This window comes from Vidua chalybeata, chromosome 13 (assembly GCF_026979565.1).
Source record: "Vidua chalybeata isolate OUT-0048 chromosome 13, bVidCha1 merged haplotype, whole genome shotgun sequence".
NCBI lineage: Eukaryota > Metazoa > Chordata > Aves > Passeriformes > Viduidae > Vidua > Vidua chalybeata.
This window is the reverse complement of record NC_071542.1, coordinates 20,629,743-20,657,527: the sequence shown is the minus strand read 5'-3', so window position 1 is coordinate 20,657,527 and position 27,785 is coordinate 20,629,743. Positions and strand designations below refer to the sequence as shown.

Sequence of the window (27,785 nt, the reverse complement as noted above, 5' to 3'; positions counted from 1 at the left end):
TCGGAGTCGCGCCCGACGCGACGGAAGCGGCACAGGCGGAGGCGGGTCCCAAGTGCGTTTATTGCGCGCTGGGCCCCGGCCCGCCCCAGCCCGAGCCCCGCGGCAGCCGGTACAACAGCGTCCCGTCGGCGGCGCGCACCTCGCGGCCGCCTCCCGCTCCCCGTGCCGGCGGCGGTGCCGTCGCGGCGGCGCTCAGCGCCCGCTGGTCCTGCCGCAGGCGGCGGCGCGGTGAGGGACAGCCGCGGCTCCGCAGCACCCGCCGCACCACGTCGGTGCTGACGCCAAAGCCCTGGGCCAGGCGCTCCAAGGGCCACTCGTCGGGCAGCTCCTGCCGCAGGAACCTGCGGGCACGGGCACGGTCACCGGGGCGGTCAGCGGGCGCGGCGCGGCCCGCCCGGCCCCGCGCTCACCGCAGCTGCTCCATCGCCTGCCAGGTCAGGGTGCGGTCGGGGGCTCCGCGCCCCCCGCCCAGCTCCCGCCGCAGCCGCTCCATCCGCGCCGCCGCCCGCCGCCGCCGCGCCCTGCGGGGAAAAGCACGCGTGAGCGCCCGGGCCAGCGCAGGCCCCGGCCGCGGCCCGACCGCTCCGCACCTCTGCGTCTCCTCCAGCGCCGGGTCCGGCGGCTCCGGGTCCCCGGGCCACGCCGCCGCCGCCCGCCGCGGGGCCCGGGCGAGGAGCGGCACCGCGCGCAGGCAGCGCCGCAGCAGCGGCAGCGCCATGGCAGGAACCGCCCGGGACGGGCGGGGCCGGCGCGGGGGAGCGGCCCCGGCCGGGGAAGCGAGGGACTGACGGGTCCGGAGCGAGCTGGCCTCCGGAGGGCTTCAGCGCAGGCGGCTGTGGGTCACGGGCACGAGTGCAGCGGGCAGAGCGCGGACAGGGGCACAAGCACCAGTCCCCGGTCCTGGCAGAGGGGAAGCTAGCCGGGGCAGGTGTGGCCGGAGCCACGCTGGGCCCAGGCTCCGGTCAGGGGGCTCAGCAGCCGACCCCAGAGTTGACGGAGGCAGCCAGCAGCTGTCCTGGTTTCATCCAGCAAGTCCTGGTACTCATGCAAGCACACACGGGAGGAGGGCTGAGCCCTCGGCCGCGTTACCTGTGCTTTTCATGTTCAGGTTGTGAATGTGCGAGGCACTGGCATGGTGTGACACACTGGCACGGCGAGGCTGTGCCGTGGTGTGAGGGGGGTGTGTGCTGCACGGGAACGGCAGTGGCGTTGGGAAGCTCCTCGACCACAGCACAGCTGAAGATGCCGTCACCTGTGGCCTGCTCTGGGCTGGCTGGGGAAGCCGGGGGACAGCTGCCTCCATCGGAGGATGACAGACTACCAGCATCACCTGGAACAGCACAGCTGGATGTGGGGCTGTGCAGAGCCAACAGCTCCGCACGTCAGCAGCCCCCACTGCCCTTCCCAGTGGGGCTTGGTCCTGGCAGCCCCTCCTCCACCCCTGCTCCCTGGTCCTAAGGCTGCGAAGCGGATGAAGCTGATGCCAGGGAGCCGGGCTGGGTGAGAATGGAGGGTGAGAGCATGGGCAGGGAGCAGTGTGGTGGGAAGGAGACCTGGGAAGAGACTGGGGGCTATGCTGTGTCACCATGTCCCCTCTGACCCCAGGAGCTAATGCACCCCTTTGACTTTCCTGGCTTCTCACACTCCCCCATGCCTGCACATCAACCCTTGATCCTGGGAAACCACCCATGGTTCTTCCCTGTCCCTGCAAATGGGATGCTCCAAGCCTCAGAGATTTCCAGTGGTCACCAGTGCCCCAAGCAGAGCATGGCGACCTTTTTGTGTTCAGGATTCCTGAGAGCTCCATCGATCCCACCCATTCCCCCCACCCTGGCAGGGCCAGGAGCATCCCCAGGAAGGTGATGTGTACTTACAGCCTTCAGCCTGGTTTCTGCTGCCAGGGAGCCACTGGTCTCTCATCTGCGGCCGCTTGGGGTGGGCACAGGGCTGGGTGACCACTGCCCCCACTGCCCGGCTCTGCAGCCAGCCCCCGCCCAGCACCCGGGAGCCCTCGTGCCGCGTGTGGTACAGGACACTCTGGCCTTGAATGCACAGGGCCTGCGTGTCCTCGGGATCTGGGCCTGGGATGTGCTGCGGCAAGGCCTGGCCTCTAGGGCTGGGTATGACCCTGTGTCCCAAGGGCTGAGCTGGGACTCCCAGCAGTGAGATCAGCATCATTAAATCGTGGGTGTTCTGCTCCCCGATGACATCCCAGGGAAACGGCAGCTGGAAGGAGGGAAGGAATATGGCCATGGCTTACTTCTGCAGGCCTTGGCAGGAGATGGGAAAGAAAAGCCTCCAGTCACACCGAGGTGCATGGAAGCATCACCCCGCACTCTGTCCCCAGGTATGCCCCCACCACCATGCCAGACACATCATCCTGAAGGCACAGGAGCTGATGCGCCTGCAGTGGACCCCTCGTCCTGCCCCACCAGAGATGCTCAGTGCCCAGTCCACTTCTGTGTGGGGTGGCTGTGGGCAGTGCCATTACCTGGCTCTGGAGCTCGCAGGATCCCTGCGTGTCAGCCGTGGGGAGCAGCTGGGAAAGCTGCTCGGTGATGCCCAGGTCTCGGATCAGCTTCTCACGCTGCAGCAGAGCATTCACTCTCCTCTTCTCTTCATGTGCCATGATGTTCTGGGGCTGCATGGAGTTGTACTGCATGCGCTGCACCTCGGCAGAGAAACACCTGAGCTATAGCAAAAAAGCTGAAGCTGGGGTAATGCACAGGTGAGACAAAGCCGTGAGCTGCTCCAAGCCTGGGGACAGTTACAGGGAGGGGACAGAGATCCCAGTGAGAGCCAAAGTGGAAAGGCACAACACTGGTGCTTGCAAGTAGTGCCAACACAAGTTGTTGTCTCTGAACTTCAGGCAGGGAGTCAAACCTGGAATTTCTGCTCCGTGGGTGCACCAATGGCTCAGCATAGCTCCCGGAGCCATATCACTGACTTGGAGAGCCCACGGACAATGCTGGCACTGAGGTACCTTTCTATCCCACGCCTTGGTGCTTCTGTAGGTAAGGTGGGTTGTAGGAGCTGTGCTTTTATTCTGGATACTCTCTGTTTTCTTCTTCCTGGCAGCTTCCAGCTTTTCATTTTTCAGGCGCATCTCCTCCAGCTGCTGCCTGCCACAGAACACAGTCACTCGCTGGCTCAGAGCCACAACAGCAAAAGGCTACGGGGAAGACTTCAACCTGAGGACATTTACTGCAGGCTCAAGTTCTGTATGAATAGCCCATAATAGAAGTGTGCCAAGAGATGGGGTGGGATGCTTGTAAAGAGACTTTCAAAAAGAGAAATGCCCTTGGATTAGGCTGTGTTTGCCAAAAGGGAGGGGGACATTTGGGAAATGGTGTCTCCAGGGTACTGCCCTTGCCTCTCTGGAGTCCATCCAAAAGGAGCCACTTTGCTGTGGTGCCACAGCACATGCAGGCTCCTTCCTTCCCCTCCCACTCTCCCCGCTTGCTTACACCTGCCAGGCCGAGTTGCTCCCCAGGAGGGATCGGGAGCAAGTGGTCTCCATGCCACCTGTGAGAAGTGGGTTTCCACAGGAGCAGCATACCTGGCATACTCTTCTCTTGCCTTGGATGCTGCTGTTTCCTGAAAGAGGGACCTGCTCTGCTGGAAGAATGGCTCGTACTTCTCTGTCCCAGGTGCTGGGTAGATGCGTCGGAACCCCCCCAGGTGCTCGTTCTCGTAGGTTTCAGCCTGTGCCAGCCAGGCAGCCTGGCTGTTCTCCTGCTCCCTGCGCCTGCAGCAGGAGTGAGGACAGGGAGCTGTGGAGGGAGGCTCTGGGACAGGCAGAGCGCAGGTCTGACGTGCTCAGCATGTCCCAGGATTATCCCAGGGCTCCTGATGGAAACAGCAGCTGGAGAGAGCCACGCCCTGCCTGCCAGGCAGCAGGCTCACTGATCACGGGGAACGGGAAACCCTCAGCCCTGGAAAAGACCCCTGCCCTGGAGAACTGCCCGTGCCCAGGCTACCCCCAGTTCCTGAGGCAGGGCTGTGGTTCCTCATGTGAGCATCCCTGCCAGCCTGGGATGCTGCCACTGCCCGTCCCCAGCAAATGAGATGACAAGCAGGTGCAGCTTGGGGAGAGCTCTGTCAGGGCCCACAGCACAAGGTGTCACAGATCTCCTGGCATCCAGAGAGGAGCCCTGGCTCCTCCTTGCAGGATGCAGATGGCTTGGGAGAGCACAGAGGCTGCACAATGCTATGGGCTCTGGGAACTTCCAGCAGCCAGCGCTGGTGTTATCCTGCTCTGTCTTTGCTCACTGGGGACCTGAGCTCTGTGGGGGAACAGCAATACCTGGACTCCCGGGGAGTCTGGTAGGCCTGAAGGAGCCGTTCCTTTACCCGCCGCTTGTCTTCCTCCAGCACCTTCTTTCTGTCACAGGCGTGCACATTGATCAGGTTGAAGGTGTCACACAGAAGGGCATCCTTCACCTCATGGTCTAGCTGAGAATCTGTGTTGAAGCTGGGAGAGTGGTTCACCTGCCAAGACAAGCAGGGAACCTAAGCTGGCACCCCAGCTCCCAGCCCATGGCCCCAGCCAGGCCCCACACTGCCCACGGATGCTCTGCTCTCTGCCAGAGACAGCACTCTCTCCTGCAGCGTGTTGCCCAGTTGTGCCACAGGTCACCTGGATCCCACCCCGCAGGGTGCAGGCAGGGGGCAGCTGTCACAAATTCAGGGTGCTCACAGGACGAGGGGTCTGAAGGCTTGGGAAACTCCCTGTTGTTAGATGGTGTGCAGGAAAGGGGTTCTCTTGGATCCTGCTCACAGCAGGTTGTTTGGCTTCAGAGCCTGGTTAATTCTGTGAGCAAGGTGGCCCTTTTGAAGCAAACAAGCCCTGTTCATCCCAAACCTCCTGTCCTAGTCCCCCAGCTCTGAGCTCTCCACTCCTTCCTCACCTCCAGCAGCCATGGCTTCAGCCTTCTATCCAGCAAAATGTCAAAGCCCAGGATTTCAAAGCAGGCGCAGCCAGTAGTGTGGTTGGAGAAGCAGCTCTGGTAATGGTGTTTCAGCACAGGGTGAGCTGAAATCAGTGTCTTTATAACAATGTCATCAATATCTGCCCAGAGCTCTGATGTGTCATAGCTGTGCTCTGCCATCCAGGCATTCAGGGTGGACAGCTTCCTGTGTGGGAACAGGAGGCAGTAAGGGCTCAGCTGTGTCACCCCAGGAAAGCTGAGGTAAAGCAGTGTCCCCAGGCAGCGTTCCTGCAGTGCTCGGACTCGCCAGTACCTCTTGCTGCCCACCATGTCGTCCTTGACGAAGTTCTCATTGTGTTTGTTGATTGCATAATTGGTCAGGTGCATGCAGATGTCACCCTGGCAGGGAACCACAAGAGACATTTGTTCACTCTGAACCACTGAGCAAGAACAGGAAGAGCCCCACCAGATACTCTCATGTTCTTTTCTGCCTGAAGCATGGGCAGAGTAGGAATGGTGTGGAATTGAGCATTCTTATCAGGGCCAGAAGCAGAACATGCTGCCCAGAGACACCAGGGGGGCTTCACTCTCCAGATTTTCAAAACCTGATCAGGTGAGACCCTGAGAAACCAGATACAAATTTATTGTTGACCAAATTTTCAGCATGAGGTTGGAGACCTTCCAAGGTTCCATCCAAGCAAACAATTCCATGATTCCGTGGTAATGCCAGTAAACAGCCCAAATGTGGGGCCTTGGGGTAGATGAACTATCCCTCCTGAAACACCTCCTGTGAGAGGAGGAAGGGGTATAGAGGAAGAACAGGAAAGCATCAAGCTGGGACTCCTGCAACCCCCAATACCTGCCTTCTCAAGGCCTGGAATGCCCCCAGGACAAGTTAAACACTGACACCTACAGATACTATATGAGTTTCTTTAAAACTTCTTCTTTACCAGGTTTCTCGTGCTGTGATCGATGTACCTCATGGTGGCAAATCGGGCCAGGCCCTCCTTGTAGAGAAAAATCTTCAGTGGGTCACAGGATGTGACCAGCACGTAGATGCGCATGTCAAACTTGAAGCCATCAATGAGGAAGGGCTGTGAGGAAAGAGGCAGGAGCAAGGGTGAGGTGAGGAACTGCTCCGTCTGCCTGTGCTGCTCAGCAGAGAGACAAGCTTTGTCTGTGTCCCCGATGTGCTGCAGCCACAGCAACACCTCCAGCAGACCTGAGGAGACCTGGGAGCATGGGGGATACTGGCAGAGTGGGGACTGGAATCCCACCCCGATGTTCTGGACCGTCAGTACCTCAGAGATGTACTGCTGACAGATCATGCGTTCCCCGTGCTTGATCTCCTCTGGGTGGTGGGTTATGAAGATCCCTCTTCCCTGGCAGCTGTTGTCGGGCTTGCAGATGAATGTTCTTACTTTCCTCATGGATCTATAGGCATGGAAATCTCCGTAGCTGTGTAAGGGAAAGGTGACTATCACCAGCTGCAAAAGAACCCCTCTGAACTCTCTCCTAACTAACAGCTGGGTACTGAAACCATGGTGCTGCAGGCCAGCACACACTGAGCTTCTGCAGGGGATGAATCCAACTCCCACTCCTAATCTACAGGAGTCAGGGATTGGTCCCTGCGTGACCCGAGCCAGCCTCCACATCCCTCCTTTTCCCTGCACACATCTCCACCTGTACTGGGAGGTTTGCAGGAGAGGCCACCGCAGTGCGTGCCAAAGCAAGTGAAGGTTTGGGCTCTGGTGCCCAGAAGGAGCAGGCCAGCAGCCTCGCCCTGCCCGTGTCACCCCGTCCCCGCGGCGCTGTCCCACGCCACTCACTCGGCTGGCAGGCACCACGTGCGGGGGAAGATGTTGTACTCCTTGGGGAAGAGCCGGAGCATGCGGTTCAGGTTGCGAGCCAGCAGGTCCTTGCGGCACAGCTCGATCATGCCTGGGAAGTGGTTGATTTTCTGAAAGTAGTGCAGAAAAACCCCCATCAGCAGAGCCCTGTGGGGATGGATTCTCCCGGCCCCGAGGAGAGCCTGTGCATGGAGAACCAGCAGTGAGAGGGAAGCCAGGCCTGTGGCTGCCTTGAACTACTGCTGGGGGATGAGACTTGCTACAGCTGTTTTGTCTGAGCTTCACTACTGATTTGTCTGCCTATTCCATCTTAGCCCTGGAGCAGCATTAGAGCTGTTTAGTGCACAGCACATCACAGGGCTGGAACGCTGCTGCTCCCACCACAGCTGCTGAATGCTGCTGACGACACCAGCCAGGGACATGGCACAAGCAAAGGCATCTGACCCTGCGCCCTGGAGCCGGGGCACAGATGGCACACGGCACTGCTTTTCTGTCCCACAGCCAGCCTCGTGTCACCCTCCTTCGCGAGCAGTTCCTGCTGGGCAGCTGTTTTGTTTACCTGGAAGCGCTTCATTTCCATGAGGCGCTCCAAAGTGACCGTGCTGTCCGTCCAGCACACCGTCCACTCCTCGTTCTCCGCCGCTTCCTTCAGCCCGCAGCGCTGCGCCGCCCGCCGCACTGTGCCAAGGCAAGCAGTGACAGGGCCAGGCAGGGGAGCCACGCTCAGGGACTGATAACCCCCCAGAGTAACCAGGGATGGAACGTGAAACAAACCTCTGGCTGAGGAGCCACATACAGGGGCTGACACCCCCCCAGAATAACAAGGGATGGAGTGTGAGCTCCCCGGGCTGCAGCTCCCCTCTCAGAGGGATAAGGTATTGGCATGACCCCTTGGAAGGTGTCAGGAACACCAGTTTTATCTGGCAACCCCCCATGCCTCTGGCTGCAAGTGTTCTGGGAACTCTTAACCCTCTAATCCCACCTGTCTTGAGGTGCCAGGGCCCCTCAACAGCAGCACTGAACTTCCCATGGGTCTTACACCTCACAGGCACATACAAGTCTTGTGAAGGTGTGAATTTAATCTCCCAAATCAAAGGTCTCAGCAGAACACAGCTCTGCAGGAAAAGGTCTATGCTGGCATGGTTCACGGTGCCAAGTATGAACTTGGCAGAGCTGATGGGCATCCACGCACACCAAGATCCCTTAGCAAAGTAAATTAATAACACCCCTCAAGGGCCAGGAGTTTGTTCTTTCAAGATCCAGCTTGTGGAAGGAGAGTGGGAAGGGAGAGTGGTACAGATCCTGCCTGCTCACCACCAAGTTTACCTTAAACAGCCCTCAGGTCCTGTCTCCAAGCCCAGGTGCTCCCTTGCACTGTACCTGATGGAACCCTTCCTGCCCATTTTAGCAGACAGCTGGCAAACACAAGTGTGGGGGATGCTGAGGGCTTGCGCTGCTGTTGCACATTTTAAATCGGGGGAAATCTCAGTCCAAAGTGTGACAAACTCTCCACTAACACGAGGGTCCTGTGCCAGTCGCTGGCAGCAGTAAATAAACCAGCGGGAGCTGGGTGCCAGCAGCGCTCCTGGCTGGGCAGGCACCTGGAGAGCCTGCGGGGCCCCTCTGACTTACCACTCTCGTACTTGCAGCCGCTCAGGTTGATGGAGGGGACACTGGAATAGAGACGAGACGACAGTAGCTCAGCGAGGCACGGGGCAGGGGACAGCGGGGGACACAGCCCCGATCCCCCACGGAGCACACCGGGCAGTCTGACCAAGCCAGCCCCGCTCCGCTACAGCCTAAGGAGACGGGCAGGCTGGTCCTGGGCACGGAGCTGTGCCTGGGTGTCACACAGGGGGTCCTTGGGGCACTTCCAGGGAACACTATTTATTTTGGGTCAGCGGGACCCCGCACCGGCTCCCGGGGGCTGGGGAGCGCCGGGCACCGGCTGGGCGCTGTCCCACGGGGAGCAGCGGGGCCGGGGCACGGCTGGGCTGGGGCCGGGACCGAGCGCGAGTGAGGGCAGCGGGAGGCGCCGCCGGGAGCGGCTGGACGGGCTCCAGCCGGACCCTGCCGGGGGCTGCGGCCCCGCACTCGCCTGCGCTTCCTCCGCGGCTCGGGTCCGGCGGGGGCAGCGGGACGGTCCGGGGAGGCCGCGGCGATGGCCGCCTCCTCGCCCGGAGGGGTTCCCGGGGATGGGCCCGGGCCCGTGCTCCCGCCGCCCGCCGCCGCCATCGCACCGCTCCCGGCTCCGCCGCGTTCCCATGGCGACCGCACCAGAGAGTCGCGGGCACTGCGGGCAGAGCGGCCCCGCGAGGCCACGTGACAGTCACTTCCGTGTCCTCCACCAGCAGCGCCCCCTGCCGGTCCCGGTGCCGTCAGCGCTGCAGCTGCCCGTGCCACCGGTTCAGCGCTCCGTGCCACCGGTTCAGCGCTCCGGTCGCCGCCCGTGCCACCGGTTCAGCGCTCCGTGCCACCAGTTCAGCGCTCCGGTCGCTGTCCGTGCCACCGGTTCAGCGCTCCGGTCGCCGCCCGTGCCACCGGTTCAGCGCTCCGGTCGCTGTCCGTGCCACCGGTTCAGCGCTCCGTGCCACCAGTTCAGCGCTCCGGTCGCTGTCCGTGCCACCGGTTCAGCGCTCCGTGCCACCAGTTCAGCGCTCCGGTCGCTGTCCGTGCCACCGGTTCAGCGCTCCGTGCCACCAGTTCAGCGCTCCGGTCGCCGCCCGTGCCACCGGTTCAGCGCTCCGGTCGCTGTCCGTGCCACCGGTTCAGCGCTCCGGCCGCCGCCCGTGCCATCAGCGCTCCAGCAGCCGCGCCAGCTCCCCGCCCAGGTGCAGCAGTTCGGGCTCGGGCAGCAGGTGCTGGCGGATGGCGCTCAGGGCCTGCACCTCGGTGATGTCCCGGTAGAGCGGCTCGGCGGGCAGCGGCAGCAGCCCTGCCAGCTCGCACAGCGCCACGGCGAAGGGCTCGCCCGCCTTGGGGCCGAAGAGCGGCCGGCGCGCCCACAGCAGCACCCGCAGCCCGCGGCCGCCTCCGGCCCCGGGCCCCGCCGGCGGGTCGCCCCGCGTGGCCAGCACGTTGCAGGCCAGCCCGGCACGGCCCAGGTGCTCCGCCGCCCGGCACACGGCCCGCGACACCGGCTCCAGCGCCGCGGGCCCGGGGGCGAAGAAGAGGAAGGCGGGGGCCGGTCCGGCGCGGAGCAGCCCCAGGCGCGGCCCCAGCGGCTCGGCCGCCGCCTCCTCCAGCGGCAGCGGCCGGTCCAGGTAGAGCCCGTGCAGGTGCAGGTGGTTCACCGAGGCGCCGCCGCCCAGCCCGTTGAAGCCCACGCGGAATCCGGGGTGGGCGCTGAGCAGCGCCGCCTCCAGCGCCCCGCGCAGCGCCGGGGCCGTCAGCGCCTGCGGCAGCCGCCGCGCCGGCTCCGGCAGCAGCAGGACGTGCCCCCGCTCCAGCGGGCTGGCGTTGATGGCCACCAGCAGCGGCTCGGGCGGCGGCCCCGGGCCCCCGGCGCGGCGCAGGCGGAACAGCAGCTCGGCGGGGCGCAGCCGGGTGAAGTTGAAGGCGCCGGGGTCGAAGGGATCCCGGAGGCTGCGGACGGGCTGCGGCGGGCGGCGCTTCGCGCTGCGCTGCTCGTTCAGCTGCGCCACGAGGCGCACGGGGCCGGGCAGGACGCGGGTGGGCAGCGGTCCCAGCCGGTACCGGAACAGTCCCCGCTCCATACGGTCGCTCCAGCCCGCCAGCAACACGCGGTCGAAGCGGGAGGGCGCGGAGTCCGGGTCGCCCCAGCCGGCTGCCTGCAGCACGAAGTCCTCCTCGCCGTACACGAACTCCTCGGGGTTCGGTTCGCCCGGCTCCGCTCCCGCCATGGCCGTCACGTCCGCGCCGGCCGGCACCGGGAGCCCGCCGTGTGCCCGGGCGGGCGGCGCTGGCCGCACGCGTGGCCGCGCTTGCCCCGCCCGGGGCGGGCCGTTGCCGCGGCAGCGGGCGGGTGACGAGCGGAGGGAAGCGGCGCCATGGGCGGCTCGGCCAGTGTGATCCCGCGGGACTTGCTGGGCGAGTACCAGGTACCGGCACCGGGTCCCGGAAGGTGCCCAGAGGCCAGGAGCCCATGGCTGTGCCCTGGCTCAGGCCTTGGCCCCGGTGCCGCTGCTGATCCGTGCTGTCCCCGCAGGAGCTGACGTTCCTGAGCAAGCAGGAGATCTTGCTGTAAGTACCGCCGCCCGCACTACCGTAAGTGCCCCCACCGTGCCAGCCCGGTCCCGCGGGGCTTCAGCCTCTGCCGCGGGGCACGGAGAACTCCGGCCCTGCCCCGGGACTCCCGTTCCGCCGAGACGGCCAGCTGAGCCGGGAAGTGCCGGTGGCACTCCCCAGGAGCCGGTTGTGATCGGGCGAAGGTCCGCGGGTGTTGCCGGTGACGCCCGGACCAGCGGGGTAGCTGCTGGGGCCGGCCCGAGCCCGCGGTGACCCTTGGGCAGCCCCGGAGCCGGGGTGGGCGGCAGCCAGAGCTGCTCCTCTCCCTGGCCCCGGGAGCAGCTGTGGGACCCCGGCCCGGCAGAGCTGGCAGGAGCGGTGGGAACCGGCCACCGCGCCCTGGGGAGCGCTGCCGGTGCCAGACGGGCTGCTGCCCCCCCGCTCGCACCACAGAGCCGCTCTTGCCTCTTAAAGTGCCTACAAGAGGTTCAGTGAACTGCTGCCGAAGGAGGAGAGGGAGAACGCCTACTCCGCGCGGGTTCCCAAGAGCCAGATCCTGACGCTGCCTGAGCTGCGGGTATGGTGCCTGGCAGACACGGGACACTGCTGCTCCGGGGTTAGGGCCCCGTGCACCCAGCACGGCCTCGCTGTGCCAGTGCTCTGTCCTCAGCTCTGCCACTAAAGAGCTTCCTTGTCCTCACCAAGCAACTGACGACCCCAGGGATCCTGCTGTGCAATGGGGGATCCCAGGGATCCCTGCTGTGCAGGATCCTGGGGGGTCCTGCTGTGCCACGAGGGACCCTGCTTATCCCTGCTGCACGGGGCTGCATCCCGGGAGGGGCACAGGACAGGTTTGACCGTGCCATGGGTGATGGAGCAGTGCCAGAGCGGGGCACCTGCTCACCTGCTGGAGCAGCAGCCAAAGTGTGCCTGATGGAGCCAGCACGGGCCAGCCCTGCCTGAGCCATTCCTGTGTCTACAGGCAAACCCCTTCCAGCACCGGATCTGCCACGTGTTCTCAACCTCAGAGACCGGGGATGACAGCATGTCGTTTGAAGACTTTCTTGATATGCTGAGTGTCTTCAGCGATTCTGCCACCTCTGACATCAAATCCCACTATGCCTTCCGCATCTTTGGTAAGGCTGGGGACAGGTGCTGTGTTCTGGGATCCCTGCACCTTGAGGAAGCGGGAGCAGGGAGATGAATCGATGTTCAGGAGGGCTGGCAGTGCCCTTGGAGCACCCACGGGGATGGTGGCTATAGGAACTCCCTGTGGGAGCAGCTGGTTTGGCATGGTGAGGTGCATGGAGTGCTGCAGTAGCGCTGTCTGTGACTCCCTGGGGTCACTGCGGCCCTGCCAAAACCTACCTTGTTTCTCCCCACAGACTTTGACAACGATGGGATTCTGGACAGGAAGGACCTGGAGCATCTGGTGAACTGCCTGACAGGGCAGGGCGAGGAGTCCCAGCTGAGCGGCGCAGAGATGGAGCAGCTCATCCAAAATGTGAGGCCCGCGGGCCAGGGCATGGGCACTGCACAGCCCCAGGCACAGGGCTCAGCGCTCACCTTCCCCCGCAGATCCTGGAGGAGTCCGACATCGACAAGGACGGCACCATCAACCTCTCCGAGTTCCAGCACGTTGTCTCCCGCTCCCCGGACTTTGCCAGGTGCGGTGGTCTCCAGAGGCTGGCTGGGGGTTCACACCCTGATTGCTCAGCTGGCACTGGGGCAGAGCTCGTGGTGGCAGGAGGGCAGGGCTGCCCTGTGCCAGGTCTGCCATAATGGCAGAGGGATCTGTGTCCCAGGCTGGCTCTGCAGAGGGATTCTGGTCCCTGCGCCGCTGGGTGCTTGTCAACTCTTTGTGTGACCTAGCAAGCAGGAGCAGATCCTGTCATATCTCTTGCAGCTCCTTCAAGATTGTCCTGTGAGCCCTGTGGCCGTCCAGCAGCGCTCCTCCAGCTCCTCCAGCGCTCCTCCAGTTCCTGCAGCTCTTTGTGGGCTCAGCCATTTCCTCTTTCAGCGAGCACAGGCCCGGCCCCTCAGTGGGGGCTGTGCTGCAATGCCTTGGGCAGGAACCCTCCTGCTCCCCTCTCAGGTGCCTGCTTGGCAGCAGGGGGACCCAGGAATCTGCCTCTCCTGCAGCCCCTCTGCTGTCCTAGCACTAGAATTTGAATCCTTATGCATTCCAAGGGCAGCTCTGCAGGTGAGGGAGGAAGAGCTACTCCTGCCTGGGGCCACTCTGCACCAGCACAGCCCCTCTCTGCCCTGAGGACCAATTCCTATGTTGTGCCTTCCAGCAGCAGGCAGGGAGCTGCCTCTCCTGCCAGCATCTTCCTGCCTCTCCTGTATTTCTGGGAGCCTGCCTGCTGCCACGCGGATCCATTTCTCTGAGCAATAACTGAATGTGATCCTCTGAGCCATAACCAAAAAGTGGATCATTTTTCACAAGCAATAACCCAAATGGGAGTGCTTTCTCTGAGCAGTCACCCAAAAGTTACTGTACAGGTGCCACCCCCCGGCAGAGCTGTCCCCCCACGGCTGTGCTCAGAGCCTGCGCTCCTCCTCCTCCTCCTCCTCCTCCCTTTGTGTCTTTGCCCTCCTTCTGGCTCCAGCACAGCAGCTGCTCTGCTGCCCTGGCCTCTTCCTCCCCCAGTCCCTGTGAGGACACAATTAAAGGGCTCTGGTTTCACCCTTGCTCTTTGCTGCCTTTGTCTGCCTGTGGGACGGGTGCCACCAGGGTGCTGGGGACATGGGCTCCTGCCAGGCCTCTGCCTGCGTGCCAGCCACCACCCCAGGGGATGGGTTCCACGTCCTGCTCCACGACAGCCCTTTCCATGGGCCACCTCCTTCCCTCCCTCCTCCACGCTGGGATCCTTCTGGGCAGCACAAACTGCTCAACGCTCAGGCTGGAGGCACTAAGGGGAACCCTGGGCAGCGCGTGGCACCATCACTGTGGGCAGCAGGGTCCTTTGTCCTTGTTGAGGATCCTCTCTGTCCTGCCCTGCAGCCAGCAGCCCTGCCAGCACTGGTGTGGGGCCTGGGGTCCGGCTGGCCCCGCAGAGCCCCCGTGCTGGGGCAAAGCAGCTGCTGGCTCTCAGGGCTCTTGGCTGTTTCTCACACCGTGGCTCCTGCTCCTGGCGCTGCCAGCCCTTCCAGCTCGCTGCCCCACGGCGCTGACAGTATCTGCCCGCCGAGGCCTGTGCCCCTACAGCCCCAGGGCTCTGTCTGTTGGCACCTCACCAGCCAACGCCTCCAGTGGCTTTTTTGATGTCCCAGAACAGGCTGTGCAGGAAGTTCAGTGCATGGGTCCAGCTGGGAGCGAGGCAGTGCTGGTCCCTCGGGGGAATCCTGCCTGGACACGCCATTTCTGCGGAGCTCACCGCTTCCCCCAGCCCTGTGCTGGGAAGCCGGTGCTTCCCAGTTGTGTGAGGGCTCAAAAGCAGCACTGGCTGCAATCCCAGGCCTTGCCCTCAGCCACCACGGAGTCAGGTCCTGCTGGCAAAATGTCCAGGCTCAGCCCACAGCAGGGTGGGATGGGCACAAGGACCAGATGCTCCCTGTGCGGGCAGTGGGTCCCACATGCAGCACAGCACTGTGGTCCTGGGAAGGGGGCTGTCACAACCTCTCTCCTGCTGGGGGCTGCCGTCCTCCCAGCCCCAGGCACCAAATTTTCTTATTCCTGGTCACCTCTGCCTTGTCCTGTTTCTCACGGTGCCAGGATGGCATCACCCCATCGCTCTGCGCTCCCCCACCACAAGGCCTCGCTGCTCTGCCTGCACCACGCTGCCACGGGCCCCCAGGCACGGCCCCAGGACAGCCCAGGGCTGCGGAGTGACAGCCTGCCAGTAGGTCACAGGGACACAGCCGCTGTCCCTGCGCTGTCCCTGCAGGGCCCCGCGTGCCCTGGCCCAGTGCTCAGCCAAGCACGTGCGGAGGGGACTCCGCAGAGCTGACGGCCAGCACAGTCCTCTGGCCCCCTCTGAAGCCATGGGCAGATCTTCCTCTGACTGCAGTGCGGGCCAGACGTGGGACAGTTCTGGCCCAGGAAGGCACTCAGCCCTGCCGCACAGACGTGTCTGAAGGACTTTATATAAAAACAAGAGACGTTTCCGCACACGCACGTGGGGCCGCGGGGGCGTCCCTGCCCACCCAGCGCAGGGGAAGCTGTTCCCAGCTCCCCTTCCCCGGACACAATTCACATTTTCCACATACCAAAAACGAACCAAGCACAGACACACAGCACATGCCGCGGGGCTGGCCCTGCCCAGCCGCACGCGTGGCCCTGGGTCCCCCGCGGGACGTCACAGTGAGGTGGGGCACGAGGGGTCTGCGGCTGCCCCCTCCTGCCCTCTGCATAGAGGGGGTCAGGGCCTGGCAGAGCCCGCACCAGCAGCGTGAGCCAGGAACCGTGTCTATCCCTGCAGCAGGGACGCTGGGCTGGAACCGTCCTGCGGGTCCCTGGAAGGCGTGAGGCACCCCTCACACCCACAAGTACCGAGGTGATGCCCAGGGAGCCCGCCAGGGTCTAGACCCCGCTGGCCGGTGGGTGCTGCCGCAGACGGTGGGTGCCAGGCTCTGGGCATGCACACACAGACAACACGGACCCTGGCAGTGGTGCATGGTCCAGTGAGGCTCAGCAGAGCAGAGGCAGTTGTGAGTGAGGGCTCGGCGCTCATCCCCCTCACACCACCGAGTCCTGGATCTCGGAGCCCAGGCGCACCCGGGGTCTTTGGCAGGCAGGAGACACCTCCACGAAGCTGTCACGGACGTGGAGAGGCCTCTTCTCTGACTCAGAGAAGGTGCGTGGGGGCCCTGGGGGCTCATGCACGGGGGTACTGACGATGTAATTGTCCTGCAGGGCCTGGTAGCCCTTGTGCTCAGGAGCCGTGCTGGGCAGGCTGCTGCCATTCAGGGGCAAGCTCTCCACTGGCTTGCGGGGTGGCTTCTGGTGCCTGCTAGGGTCGCCGGGCTCCAGCAAGGCCTTCATGCCGTCACGGTGCCGGTGCAGGACAAAGAAGGCCAGCACGAGGACGGCAGCAGCGAAGAGCACACACATCACCAGGAACTCGGTCCAGTAGGTCTTGCCGTCCAGCCGTGCTGCAGCACTGCCCACAGCTGAGGTGCTCCGGGACGTGCTGACCGTCTCCAGGGTGTCACGGCCAGCAGCCACCTTCCTGCCAGAGCTTGCTGGCCCAAGGGCCGGCTCTTGCACGCCCACGCAGTAGCTGGCCATCAGCTTGCGGAACCCCTCCTCCAGCGACCAGCACTCATAGGTGCCTGCACGCTCTGGGCTGCCCACCAGAATGAGGGCCCCGTCGGGCAGCACCAGGTAGGAGGCGTTGACAGGCGCCCCGTTGTGCAGCCAGTGCCGCGAGGCCAGGTTGGAGAGCAGCCGGCACGGCAGCAGCCGCACTACGTTGGGAGGTAGCTGGATCTGCTGGCACGGGGCGCCTGAGGCTGCAGAGAGAACCCATGGGAACGTCAGCGAGGGGACCCCAGCTGCGGGCAGGGGGCCGATGGGAGCATGGTGGAGCAGGAGTCTGGGATGTGGGGGAGCCGCCCAGACACGCAGTCACACGGCAGCACCAGCGGGAGCTCACCTGGGGCCAGCAGGATGCGGGGACGGGGCTGGGAGGCGTTGGCCAGCTGGCAGAGCCGCTCCGTGTCAGCAACCTCGATGTCCTGTGCCCAGAGCCTGGGAACAGAGTGAGGGCAGGGCAGTGGGGTGCCGTGGGGTGGAGGGGCATGGCGGAGGGTGCAGCACTTACTGTGGGTGTGCCAGGGGATGTGGGGTGACCCTGCGGCAGGCACCCCGGCTCCAGGCGCAGAAGGGGTCCCGTGCCAGCACACATTCCCCACAGCTGCGGTACAGGCTGCAGTTGGCAAAGGGCACCTGGGCCACTGCTGCGTAGGTGGCTGCGTAGACAAAGCCCTGCGGGAGGGGACACGCTGGGGTCAGCGAGGAGGGCTCCTGCACACCCCTGCCTTCCCAAGTCTCTGTCCCCCAGCCCACAAACAGGACCAGCCCCAAGCAGGCTGAGCCCCCAGTGCCCCCCTCGCCCTGGCTCCTGCCTGGTCCTGGTCCAGCAGCAGCTGGAGAATGGGCTGCCCGTCAGGGAAGAGGCGGATCTCCTCGATGATGTGCACGCCGTGGTTCACCCGCACAGCCTTGTGCAGCCGCCCGTCGTCTGCAAACAGAGGGGCTGTGCTGAACAGGGCCGGGCTGCAGGGCACACACCCTGCCCCCCAGAGCCCGCCTGCACCCACCCGTGCCCAGGAAGAGGACGTCGTAGGTGCCGTGCAGGCCCTGCGCGCGGTGCACGCCGATCTGCTGGTAGCGCTGGTGGCTCTGCAGCAGCAGCGGCTGGCTGCGCACGGGGCTGTCCATCAGGAAGTGGTCCTTGATAAAGTTCAGCACCCGATCTGGCATCTGCAGCGATGAATTGATCTTCAGGTGCCGTGTGTGGCTGGTGATGCACTGCAGGGAAAGGAAGGGGCTCAGAAGGGTTTGTGGAAGTGGCTGGGTACCATGCTGTGGCAGCCATTGGGACCGGGAGAGCAGCGGGGCAGCGTCCCGTGCTCGGGCGGGTGCCAAGGGGCCACCTACCATGCCTGGCCGGGGCTCTGGCACGGGGCTGGTGTCCGTGTACCACTGCTGCGTCTCGCGGTTCACCTCCTTGTAGAGCCCGCCGAAGGCTCGCTGCACGCTGCGCATGGGGAAGGCGCAGACGGCCGAGCTGCCCAGCCCGCCCTTGTTCCTGGTGAGGACAGGCAGAGCCCGCGGCAGGATCAGGCCCTGGCTCTGACAAACCTCCCGTGCTGCCCCGGGTCCCCACCACTCACCACTGCGAGGTGAAGACACCGTAGAAGAGCGTCTCCCTCCAGCGCAGCTCACCCGGGGTGAGCACAAAGATGTCCTGCAGCACGTTGAAGGGGAACCCATCCTCAGGGTGTGAGCAGAGCAGCTGTGCCTTCAGGAAGGTTGTCCAGCGCCGCTGCAGCACGCGCTCCCCGCCCTGGTCCCCCTGTGGCACAGCGGGTCAGGGCCCCACGCGCTCACTGAACGCAGCGGGGCTCCAGGCACCGAGATAGGCAGGATGGCCCCACATCCCCCCACCCCAGCAGTGAGTCACAGCCCAGGCACAGCCCCCGCACGCCCCTGCTGCCTTATGCCCACCTTGCACACACGTGCGATGCGGGAGACGATGGTGTTCTCAAAATAGTCAAACTCCTTCCCGGTCTCGCTGAAGAAGAAGTAGACCTTGTCGTCGTCGCCCTCAGGGTTGCCGGCAGGGAGGCTCTCCCGCAGGTAGGCTGAGCCCACGAACACTGGGTCTGGGGGCACAAGCACCCTCAGCACTACTGGCCCCATCCTTTGCCTCCCACGCTGCAGGGGAGAGGGACCCCGAGCAGCCGTGCCAGCCCCAGCACTCACCTTGCAGCCAGTTGAGGGAGTTCTCGGTCTTGAGGGCGATGCGGCTCTCCTGGCTGCGGGAGATGGTCGGCTCATTGCTCTGGAAGTTGCTGACGGTCCCGGCGTAGAGCTCGCCGTCTGCCAAAGACATGTTCCTGCTGGGACCCGCCACGCGCCACAGCACGGCCCTGCGTCCTGCCGGGGCTGTGACAGCCCGGCCTTGGCTCGGCTTGGCCGGGCAGACGCAGGGAGGGAGAGGCATGGGGACGAGGGCAAAGGTCCCAGGGCACTGCAGGGAGGGTGAGGGCTCCAGGGTGGCGCAGGGAGGGCAAGGGTCCCGAGGCAGCGCAGGGAGGAAGGGCGAGGGTCCCAGGGTGTTGTGCCTTACCGACCATGACAGCTGTGGAGCGGTACTCAGGGTCAAAGGGGCAGCGTCCCTTCCCGTCCTCCAACACCACCTTCCCCGACGCGTCCCGCTCCAGGCTGAAGTGCTGCACGTTCTGCAGCAGGGTGAGGCTGTGAGCCAGCAGCACTTGTCCCAGTGCCAAGGACCCCACTGCACGGCCCTGACGGCACGGGGGGACCTGTCGGGGACCCTGTTCCCATACTCACGATGTAGGCGCAGGCTGGGCTGAAGGCGCAGGTCCCACAGGTGTACAGGTGGGTGCTGTTCAGCTGCAGCAGCAGCTTGATGTAGTTGTGACAGTCCTTCTGTGGGGGTCAGAGGACCCAGCTCAGTCCTTGGCTCAGCTGCCTCACCCACACCCACCCTGCACAGGGCGCTGCCCACACCCACCACTGCCCCCGATGCCTGCTCGCAATGGGGCTCACCTGGGGGTCTTTGCCCTTGAACACACACTGCCTCTTCTTCTCCTCATCTGCACTCCACAGCAGCTGTGGAGAAGGGACAGTCACTGGGAGCCCCCCATCCCTGGCTGGTTCACCCACACCCTCCTTGGGCTTGTTCATGGCAACCACATCCTCCCCATCTCAAACATCCTGCTCTGGGGCAGTTGCTCCTCAATGCACGATGGCTCACACAGACCCAAAATGCTGGTGGGGAGCGGATCCCCTGCACTCCAGCTAGCTGGGTGCCCCCTCCCTCCCCAAGGGCCGCCCAGCCCATCCCTGGGCTCACCCTATGAACTGGGGAGTTGGGCTGAAAGTTGCTGGTGTTGAGGGTGAGGAGCAGCTCTCGTGCCCCCAGGTAGAGGGTCCCACCGTCCGGGCTCAGCAGCAGGGCTGTGTAGTTGGACACCCCAGGTGCCTCAAAGCGCTGCACTACTCTCTCGGCCGAGTCTGTGGGGCAAAGAGGGACAGGCATCAGCCTCGTGCTGGCACCTGACCCCAGGACCCTGCACCACGGCTGCTCCCAGCCCCTCTGCCCAGCACCTTGGCCGTGCCACCCACCCGGAGCAGCCAGGGCCAGGGCTCTGCCCACACTGCCAGACACACGTGGCACCACACACGGCAGTGAACTGTGCAGGGCTGTGGTAGTGCCCAAGGCCACCACGAGGCACAGCCCGTCCTGGCCCTGAGGATGCCACAACAGCCCTGCCTAGCACTGGGGCAACTGCCCAGCCACGTCCAGCCCTAGAGCTCAGCCCTGCAGCATGGGAGGCTCAGCCCAGCCCAGGCCCACAGGGACCCCAGCCCCACCACAGGGGGAGATGAGTGCTGGGAGCATCCTCCTGCCCCAGCCCGCAGGGCTCAGCCTCTGCCAGGCACAGGGCTCAGCCCCGTGCTGCCCTGCTGGATGCGGGGCTCAGCCCGCTGCTGCCCACGCTGGCCCACGGGGCTCAGCCCCTGCCGGACATGGGCCAGCAGCCATGCAGAGTCAGGGAGTGCCCATCCTGTCCCATCCCATCCCGTCCCGTCCCGTCCTGTCCCGCGTGGGTGGCCTGGCCCCGGAAGCCCTTCCTCTCCTACCGCCGCTCTGAATCAGATGGGCCTGGCTGCGTGAGCAGGACACGTCGGGCTGACTCACGCTGCCAACTCCCTGACCCCTGACACTATGGGGACTCCCCGGCCTCCCCCCACACCCTGCCTGCTCCCAGAGTCCCACCAGGACAACCCCAGAGCTCCTGCCAGGCCCTGCCTGGCGAGAGCCAATGTGAGGGATCGAGGAGCTGTGGGGCAATGGTGCTGTGGGGTGGAACCCCATAGCTCTCACCTCCCATTGCCCCACAAACCCCAGGTACCTCTAGATGGGGCAGCATCTCCCCCATTGCGGGGGGCTCAGCTGGCCCCAGCACCAGCCCAGCTCTCCCAGTGGTGCAGAGAGGAGGAAGCTGATGCCCCAGGGCATCCTCCTGTGAGGGGTCCTGCACCCTCGTGGCAGCGTGATGCCACCGGAGGTGGGCACGGCAGCGGAGGGGCAACGGGGCCCCTGTGCCTTGCAGAGCTGTGCCGACATGGGGAGCTAGCTGCTGGTGTGCCTGCCAGGGACCTGTCAGGACAAGACCTGCTTCTTCCAGACAAACCTGCTGCAGGCACATCCAGTGCTCCCAGGGGAGCAGCTCCCAGCTCCTCCCTCCCACCAACCGCAGCCCCACGTGGCCACGCTCCATGGGAGCCACCACCGGACACACACCGGCCACCGGCCGGCGCTCCCCGCCCAGCTCCTCCCGCCTCGCTGGGGTCCAGGCCGGGATCCCCAGGCACTGCCCGTGGCTGCAGCCCCACAGCTCCCACAGGTGTGCAGAGCACGGGGCAGAACCGGTCTGTGCAGGCAGGGCCAGGCAGCGCGGCTCAGCACGGCACAGCACAGCATGGCACGATGCCGAGCTGGTTGTCTCACTGGGTCCCAGCCTCCCGTCCAGCTCAGCAGGTCCCACATCTGCTGGAGCCGCCACGGCCGTGGCCAGCGGTCATGGGAGCATGTGGTGGGGCCACATCTACAGCAGTGAGCTGCAGCACGCTGAGCCACGGGGCGCTCGCAGCTGCCCAAACCACGGCACCCTCCCAGCACAGGACGGGATGGGCTTTGCTGGCCGGCAGCAGCTGGATCCAGCCACCTTCTGGCAGCACAGCCGTGGGTGGCTCCCCCACACGGCACAGCTGCCAGGGCTCAGCCCAAGCTGCCCCACGGCTCGCCCAGCCTGTGCCAGCTGCTGGGGGGCTCTGCAGGGCAGGAGGGGGCTGCAACCAGGCCCCCCACTTGTCACAGCTCTGCCTGGCCTAGCAGCCTCCCGGATATCCTTCCCTGGCCCCTGCCCAGTGCAGCCCCCAGCACCCTGGGGCCATGCAGCTGACAAGTGCCTGCAGAGGGGCTCAGAGCCGTCCGGAGCTGAGCACGGCACAGAAAGGGGCTGTGGCGTGTCCCCCATCCCAGGGACACACTGAGCAGGGAGGGAGCCCACGGCAGAGTCCCCCGGCCGGCTCAGCCCACCCCATCTGGTACAGAACACGGCCGCCACCAGAGCCCTGCTGGCGGAGGCACAAGTGGCCCTGGGTGCCCCCGACACACGGCCCCCGGTGCGGGTCTGGACGCGGGGCTGCGCGTCCCTACAGCCCGCAGCATCCCCGGGGCTCTGCCCCGGCCCTTGCCCATGTCCCGCTGGCAGAGGGTTCCCCGAGTCCTGGGGAGCTGGCGGGGCTGTCACACGGCGTTTCCACGCGGCGTACAGAGCCCGAGGGGACGCGGGACGCTCCGCCGCCCCGGGGGAGACCCCAGCCGGAGCCCTCGGCGGGGGCTGACTCCCTTCCCGGTGCCGGCGGACCCTCACCCACCGAAGGTCAGCGGACACTACTCACCGTAGGGCAGGCTGACCCGCGGGACAGGCTCCGGAGCCGCCGAGAGCAGCAGCGCCGCCAGGACCGGCAGCACCGGCCGCGCCGCCATCCCAGACCGAGCCGCGGGGCTCCGCCGCGGCCGCGAAGCCGCCCGGGCGCTGGAGACCTGCGGGGAGAGAAGGGGCTCAGCGGCTTGGTACGGCACGGCCCGGCCCCCCGCCCCGCCCCGCCCCGCCCCGCCCGCCGCTCGGCACCGGGCGTAGCAGCCGCGGGCGGAGCCCCGCCCGGCCGGACCGAACCGGCCCCGCCCGAGCCCTCCTGATCTGTCCCCGAGCCGTACCCAGCCGTTCCCGGCCGCACCGATCCGCTCCAGTCCCCCACCCCACCCGTGCCCCGGGCGGGGTGGGCCGCTCGGAAGAGGAGGCGGGCGGTTCCCCGCCCGTACCGCCCCCACGGGACTCGGCCCCAGCCCCCGCCCCGCGGCCGTCACGGTCCGGAGGGAACGGGGCTTTGTCCCCGGCGCTAGCGGCAGCCGGGGTCTCCCTGCAACCTCCTCCACCCCCGCGGCAGGGAAATCCGGTGGGCCCGGGATCCCGGGGGTGGTCCAGGAGGGGCTGGCTGGGACTGCATCTTGCTGTCCCCGGAGAAGCCGTCCCGGGAGTGTCCCGCTGTCCTGGGAACAGCTCGGCCCCATGGCTGCTACCAGAGCCGCCCCCTTGCCCCTCAGCTCCTCAGCTGTGCCCCACGGCCGCACTGCTGGGGCTGGGGGCTCTGGTCGGAGCCCAGCGCTCCCTGCCCTCCCTCGGGAGACATGGGGTACCACGGGGTGCCTGAGCCAGCCCCACCATGGCGACACATCCCTGCCGGCCCCTGTGCCCGTCCCAGGGGTCCCGGTGTGGCCATGCCGCCGAGCAGGTAGTGCTGGGCAAGATCCTCTGCCTGGCCCTCGGGGGGCTCTGTCCCTGGCTGGGGTGTGGGGAGGGCTCACAGCCCCACAGCCCTCAGAGCACTGCCCACCCGGGCAGCCGCGCCCACGCAACTGGTATTAATGACAACTCCTTACATCGCCATGGCAACAGGGACGGGGGACAGAGGGATGGGGTCCGGGGATTCCCCTGCAGTAGGCAGCACTCCTAGGGACAGGGTACCCCGCGCTGCCCTCCCAGTGTGGGGTGTGGGGCAGAGCTTCCCATGTCCTCCTTGGTCAGTCCCAGCCCTGGACCGCAATGGTGGGACCCACTTGGAGCCCCCTGCCCAGGAGAAATGCTCCCCACACTCGCGGGACAACTGCATCCACACTCCGTGGAGGCCTGTGCCCACACTGCTGAGACAGCCGTGCCCACACTCCCACACTGCCCGCTTGCCACTGCCGGACGCTCACAGGCCATACCTGATGTCCAGGGGCTGCGGCTCTGGGGTGCCCCTCTGTCCCAAATGGACTTTGCCCCTTTCCTGTCCCCACTGCTCCTGCTGTTCCTGATGGAGCCTGACGTTCCTTCCCAGGTCTGGGACAGCCCCACAGCTCCACCCCAGCCTTATCAGCAGCACCCTTTGCCCGGGAAGTGGGGCAGACGGGACTCAACGTCACCCAGGTGCACGTCACCCTGAATGGGAGAGGGCACTCACCCTGCAGCCATGGCCCCCTGCCCATGCCACCTCACGGCACCTTGGGGGGCTCCAGGGACCCGGCTGTCACCTGTGCAGGGTCGTGGTAGGGTTGTGTCAACACCCCGGTGTTATGGCATGCAGCGAGCAGGGAGCCCCTGTGGGGAGGGCAGCTGCTCTGGGGTGAGCAGGGAGGGCAGGAGCAGGAGGGAAGGGAAGGGGCAGGCAGGGAGGAAAAGGAGGGCAGAGCAGGCAGGGAGGGAGGGCAGGAAAAGGCAGCAGAACCAGGCCAGAGCCTGTGCCTTTAAGCGCCACTCCAGCGCTGCTGGCAGCCAGGCTGTTTACGCCAAACTCCCATTTATCTCCTGTCCTGCCCACGCAGCTGCCAGCGGGGCAGCGCCGGGGGCACCGCAGCACCCTGCCCCGCTCTGCACTCCAGCAGGCCTGTGCGTGCCCCACGCCCTGCTGCAGGCACTGGCACGCACCAGTGCGGCGGCCGTGCCACCCTCCCTGCCCACTGCCGGCAACGGGGAAACCTCTCTGGGTGTTTGGGCAGCACCAAAACCTGTGGCCTGGGGTCAGCAGGCAGGTGGGGCTGTGGTTTCTGCACCAAATTCCCACGCCAGCGCCCGCCACCCCGTTCCCACTGGCAGTGGGTGCCTGGGAAGGTGGTGATGGAGCTGGGCAATGCTGCTGCTGCCTGCAGAGAGCGGGACGGGCTGTGTGTGCCTCGCCGCTGCCGCCGCTGCTGCTGTTGCTGCTGCCCACGAGCTCCCACCTTCCTCCGCAGCCTGCCCCAGCACGGCCCCTGCTCAGAGACCCGCGCCCGGCTCGCACACAGCCCACACGCCCGGGCTCTCCCCACCTCCCGGGGCTCACACGCGCGCCCCCGGCTCGGCAGGCTGCAGGGAGCTGCCAGACGGCAGCCGGCAGTCCCCGCTCCGAGGCACGCACACGCACGGGGTGTGAGCACGCGTGCATGCACACCTGCAGTGCGCGGCGGGCCCGGCACAGCCGCACAGATGCAACAGCCCCAGCTGCTCAGCGCCGGCCGCCCGGAGACTGCGGCTCTCACTGGAGCGGGGATGCCCGGCCCGCAGCTGGAGCGCTTTGCTGCGTCCTGACAGCCTCCTGGGAGGGGCCTCAAGCAGGACGAGGGGCTGGGGCAGCCTCCGGCCCGACAGCCTGACCGGGCTCCCCACGGGGCCCCGGGGCATCCCCCGTTCCACGCGCACCGGCTGTGACAGCCTGCCTGAGCCAAGGGCCTCCCACGCTGGGCTGCCCCCCTGCCGCTCTGGCCCACCGTGAGCTCAGACCCTACTGCCAGGACACCCTGGCTGGGGCGCGGGTGGTGGCACACAGCCAGCCCCACACTGCCCCACCGCTGCGGGGCACCTGCACCCAGGGCACTGGGTACCCCACAACGCACACCTGTCTCATGGCTCCCATCACTCCTGCATGACGGCAGAGTCTGTTCTGAGGACAATAGGGTATCCCCACGGTCCACCTGTCCCCTGTGACGCCAGCACCGGCCTGCACCCCACACTGTCTGCCCCCCCACACTGCCCGCACCCCCACACTGCCTGCTTGGGGAGCTGCAGGATACACGGGGTGCTGCATGAGGCCCCCTCTCCTTGCTGGGCAGCCCTGGCACAGGGCAGGGAAGAGCCAGCAGGAACTCCAGCCAGCGAGCACGCTTGGGGGGCTCGGAGTGCAGGCACGTCAGCTCCCTGGAGTGCAGGAATGGAGGGTCCAGGCTCAGGGATGGGTGCCTCCTTCCCAGCCAGTCCTGATTCCCCAGAGCCCAACCAGCACTGGTGTCCTCAGCCCTGTGGTACCCTTGGTCCCGTGGCACCCTCGCTACCCCTGCCCTGGTGCTCCTTGGGGTCAGAGGAGGTGCCAGCCCCCTAAGCCCCCCCAGGCCGAGTTGGAGCAGGCACTAGGGCCCAAGGGATGACCCAAAAGCCCATGGGACCCCGACCCTCCCTGCAGCCCAAGACCAGGGGCTGCCTGGGCACCAACAGGTCCTCAGATGCTGTGGCCACATGTCTGGGACACACAGCACGTGTGCACCCCGCAGGTGCCCAGGGCACATCACACACGTGGGACACGCTGCACACACGCACGTCTGAGTCCCGAGCGGGCACTGACATGCCTCCCGTGAGCGGCCGCCCGTCCCGAGCACCGCGTGTGCCTCCGCGCCCTCGGCCTGGCGTACACACACCCGGCACATGTAAACACACGCAGAGAGGTCACGCGGTGCTCACGCCCTGGGCGGCAAACACTCGCCTGGGAACGGGCTGTGGGAACGGCCCGGTGCGCCTGCACCCCGCGCACACACGCACACACACAGACACACAGACACACAGACAGACAGACACACACACACACACACAGACACACAGACACACAGACACACAGACACACACACAGACACACAGACACACACACAGACACACAGACACACACAGACACACACACAGAGACACAGACACACACACACACACAGACACACACAAACACAGAGACACAGACACAGACACACAGACACACAGACACAGAGACACACACAGACACAGACACACAGACACACAGACACACAGACACAGAGACACACAGACACACAGACACACAGACACACACACACACAGACACACACACACACAGACAGACACACACACACACAGACACACAGACACACACAGACACAGACAGACACACGCACACACACAGACACAGACACACACACACACAGACACACAGACACACACAGACAGACGCACACACAGACACACAGACACACAAGCACACACACAAACACAGAGACACAGACACACAGACACACAGACACAGACACACAGACACACAGACACAGACACACACAAGCACACTTGTACATGCACACACACCGGCTCAGAGTCACACAGGCACACCCAGCTGCACACACACAGCCACACAGCACTGCACACACACTGTCCCTCACACACTGCCATTCACACACACAGTCACACAGTGATGCACACACATGGTCACTCACACATGGTTACTCACACACTGTCACACACACAATCACACAGCGATGCACACACACGGTCACACACACGCACACTCTCACACGCACCCTCTGTCACACGCACACTCTCACACGCACACTCTGTCACACGCACACTCTCGCGTTCCCGTGCTCTCCCAGCCCCCCCCCCCCGGCACACGTCCCTCGGGGTCCCCCGCGCGCGTGCACGCGCCGGCCCGTGCACAGCGCGGTGCACGCGCGCCCGCCGGAGCACGGCCCGTGCACGCGCGCGGCGCGGGCGCGCCCGCCCCTTGCACGCTCGCTCCCCGCACGCGCATCCCGTGCCCGGGGCGCCCCCCCCGCTGCTCACCCGCTCGGCGGCTCCGAGGCGCGGCGGGAGCCGCAGGCTGCGGGGGCGGCTCCGGGGTGTTCCCCCCCCCCCCGGCGGTGCGGGGCGGTGCGGGGGCGGCTCCGGGGGGCTCCGCCCGCAGCACAACAAAGGGCCGGCCCGCCCCTCCCCGCCCCGGCCCGGCCCCGCCACCGCGCCGGGGGCCCCGGGGGAGCGAGGGCTGGGGGCGGCCGCTCCTGGCCGGGGAGTCATCGCCGCTTCTGGGGGCGGGAACTGGAGGGGCCTGTGACTGCCCCCCACGGTTTCTGGGATGGCACCGGCCCTGAAGGGGTCGTGCTGGTGTGCCCAGAACTGAGTGTTTCAGCCCCAGCACACTGAGGGGCTTCAGCACCATGGGGCTACTGGGGAGACTGGTTGGGGGGCAGCACCCACTGGGGGCCCTTCCTGGGTGTCCCTGGTAGCAGGGGTGGCTATGGGGACACCTAATTCCTGTGTACACCTCGAGCATCATGATGAGATCTTGTGGTGGTAGCGAGCTCAGGGAGTTTGGGGTAATTCATGGGTCGGGGCACCTCACGGCGACGTGTGGCTCTGTGGGGTTCAGGGATACCGCGGCCACGGGTGTCCCCTCAGGGGCACACTCGGAGCTGGTGGCTGGCAGCCGGGTGTCAGCAGCACCCAGAGCTGCTGGGATCACTGA

The 27,785-nt window shown here is 65.6% G+C and overlaps 4 protein-coding genes and 1 long non-coding RNA gene across 9 annotated transcripts; 2 read left to right on the top strand and 3 right to left on the bottom strand.

Annotated features, from left to right (window-relative positions):
* Nucleotides 1–41: 41 nt before the first annotated feature.
* Nucleotides 42–9,353, bottom strand: LOC128794447 (tubulin polyglutamylase TTLL13-like). Of its 3 annotated transcripts, XM_053954312.1 has the most exons (16): nt 8,880–9,353; nt 8,414–8,454; nt 7,341–7,459; nt 6,761–6,891; nt 6,233–6,389; nt 5,882–6,025; nt 5,245–5,330; nt 4,911–5,136; nt 4,307–4,491; nt 3,560–3,748; nt 2,984–3,122; nt 2,492–2,671; nt 1,875–2,226; nt 1,090–1,330; nt 411–521; nt 42–341 (listed from the first exon to the last, which is right to left on the bottom strand). In XM_053954312.1, the coding sequence occupies exons 1-16, from the start codon at nt 9,014–9,016 to the stop codon at nt 59–61; spliced, it is 2,721 nt and encodes a 906-aa protein (XP_053810287.1). In that variant the 5' UTR covers nt 9,017–9,353; the 3' UTR covers nt 42–58. The 3 variants fall into 3 exon arrangements, with proteins under 3 accessions (XP_053810287.1, XP_053810286.1, XP_053810285.1); XM_053954311.1 differs by lacking the exons at nt 42–341; nt 1,090–1,330 and having other exon boundaries at nt 436–521; nt 8,880–9,120; XM_053954310.1 differs by lacking the exons at nt 42–341; nt 411–521 and having other exon boundaries at nt 996–1,330; nt 2,492–2,665; nt 8,880–9,118.
* Nucleotides 1,280–3,021, top strand: LOC128794452 (uncharacterized). The gene is made up of 3 exons (XR_008433113.1): nt 1,280–1,500; nt 2,348–2,728; nt 2,870–3,021. It is a non-coding gene; the product is annotated as an uncharacterized LOC128794452 (long non-coding RNA).
* Nucleotides 9,354–9,482: 129 nt separating the features above from the next.
* GDPGP1 (GDP-D-glucose phosphorylase 1) lies at nt 9,483–10,728 on the bottom strand. Its single transcript, XM_053954318.1, has one exon. The coding sequence runs from the start codon at nt 10,642–10,644 to the stop codon at nt 9,577–9,579; it is 1,068 nt and encodes a 355-aa protein (XP_053810293.1). The 5' UTR covers nt 10,645–10,728; the 3' UTR covers nt 9,483–9,576.
* An 11-nt stretch (nt 10,729–10,739) lies between these two features.
* On the top strand, nt 10,740–13,663 carry CIB1 (calcium and integrin binding 1). The gene is made up of 7 exons (XM_053954319.1): nt 10,740–10,842; nt 10,950–10,984; nt 11,444–11,546; nt 11,952–12,105; nt 12,355–12,473; nt 12,548–12,636; nt 12,876–13,663. Exons 1-7 carry the CDS (start codon nt 10,792–10,794, stop codon nt 12,895–12,897), a joined length of 573 nt encoding a protein of 190 aa, XP_053810294.1. The 5' UTR covers nt 10,740–10,791; the 3' UTR covers nt 12,898–13,663.
* Nucleotides 13,664–15,038: 1,375 nt separating this feature from the next.
* Nucleotides 15,039–27,118, bottom strand: SEMA4B (semaphorin 4B). 3 transcript variants are annotated; one of them, XM_053955181.1, is made up of 15 exons: nt 27,107–27,118; nt 22,140–22,284; nt 19,522–19,682; nt 19,215–19,277; nt 18,996–19,094; nt 18,772–18,883; nt 18,405–18,521; nt 18,147–18,304; nt 17,813–17,994; nt 17,577–17,727; nt 17,237–17,447; nt 17,042–17,157; nt 16,738–16,901; nt 16,570–16,664; nt 15,039–16,426 (listed from the first exon to the last, which is right to left on the bottom strand). In XM_053955181.1, the coding sequence occupies exons 2-15, from the start codon at nt 22,225–22,227 to the stop codon at nt 15,651–15,653; spliced, it is 2,493 nt and encodes an 830-aa protein (XP_053811156.1). In that variant the 5' UTR covers nt 22,228–22,284; nt 27,107–27,118; the 3' UTR covers nt 15,039–15,650. The 3 variants fall into 3 exon arrangements, with proteins under 3 accessions (XP_053811156.1, XP_053811154.1, XP_053811155.1); XM_053955179.1 differs by lacking the exon at nt 27,107–27,118 and adding an exon at nt 23,509–23,602; XM_053955180.1 differs by lacking the exon at nt 27,107–27,118 and adding an exon at nt 22,459–22,499.
* Nucleotides 27,119–27,785: the final 667 nt, after the last annotated feature.

Bases quoted from the DNA above. Each gene is read 5' to 3' on its own strand.
- LOC128794447 (XM_053954312.1), bottom strand. From the start codon at position 9,016: ATGGCGGCGGCGGGCGGCGGGAGCACGGGCCCGGGCCCATCCCCGGGA. The intron at 2,672-2,983 runs GTACCTCAGTGC...TTCTCTGCCGAG, and splicing joins CCAAGGCGTGGGATAGAAAG to GTGCAGCGCATGCAGTACAA. The intron at 342-410 runs GTGAGCGCGGGG...CCGTGCCCGCAG, and splicing joins CAGGCGATGGAGCAGCTGCG to GTTCCTGCGGCAGGAGCTGC.
- GDPGP1 (XM_053954318.1), bottom strand. From the start codon at position 10,644: ATGGCGGGAGCGGAGCCGGGCGAACCGAACCCCGAGGAGTTCGTGTAC.
- CIB1 (XM_053954319.1), top strand. From the start codon at position 10,792: ATGGGCGGCTCGGCCAGTGTGATCCCGCGGGACTTGCTGGGCGAGTAC. The intron at 11,547-11,951 runs GTATGGTGCCTG...CTGTGTCTACAG, and splicing joins TGACGCTGCCTGAGCTGCGG to GCAAACCCCTTCCAGCACCG. The intron at 12,106-12,354 runs GTAAGGCTGGGG...TTCTCCCCACAG, and splicing joins CTATGCCTTCCGCATCTTTG to ACTTTGACAACGATGGGATT.
- SEMA4B (XM_053955181.1), bottom strand. From the start codon at position 22,227: ATGGCGGCGCGGCCGGTGCTGCCGGTCCTGGCGGCGCTGCTGCTCTCG. The intron at 19,683-22,139 runs GTGAGTAGTGTC...TTTGCCCCACAG, and splicing joins GCGGGTCAGCCTGCCCTACG to ACTCGGCCGAGAGAGTAGTG. The intron at 18,884-18,995 runs GTGAGTATGGGA...ACCCTGCTGCAG, and splicing joins GCCCAGCCTGCGCCTACATC to AACGTGCAGCACTTCAGCCT.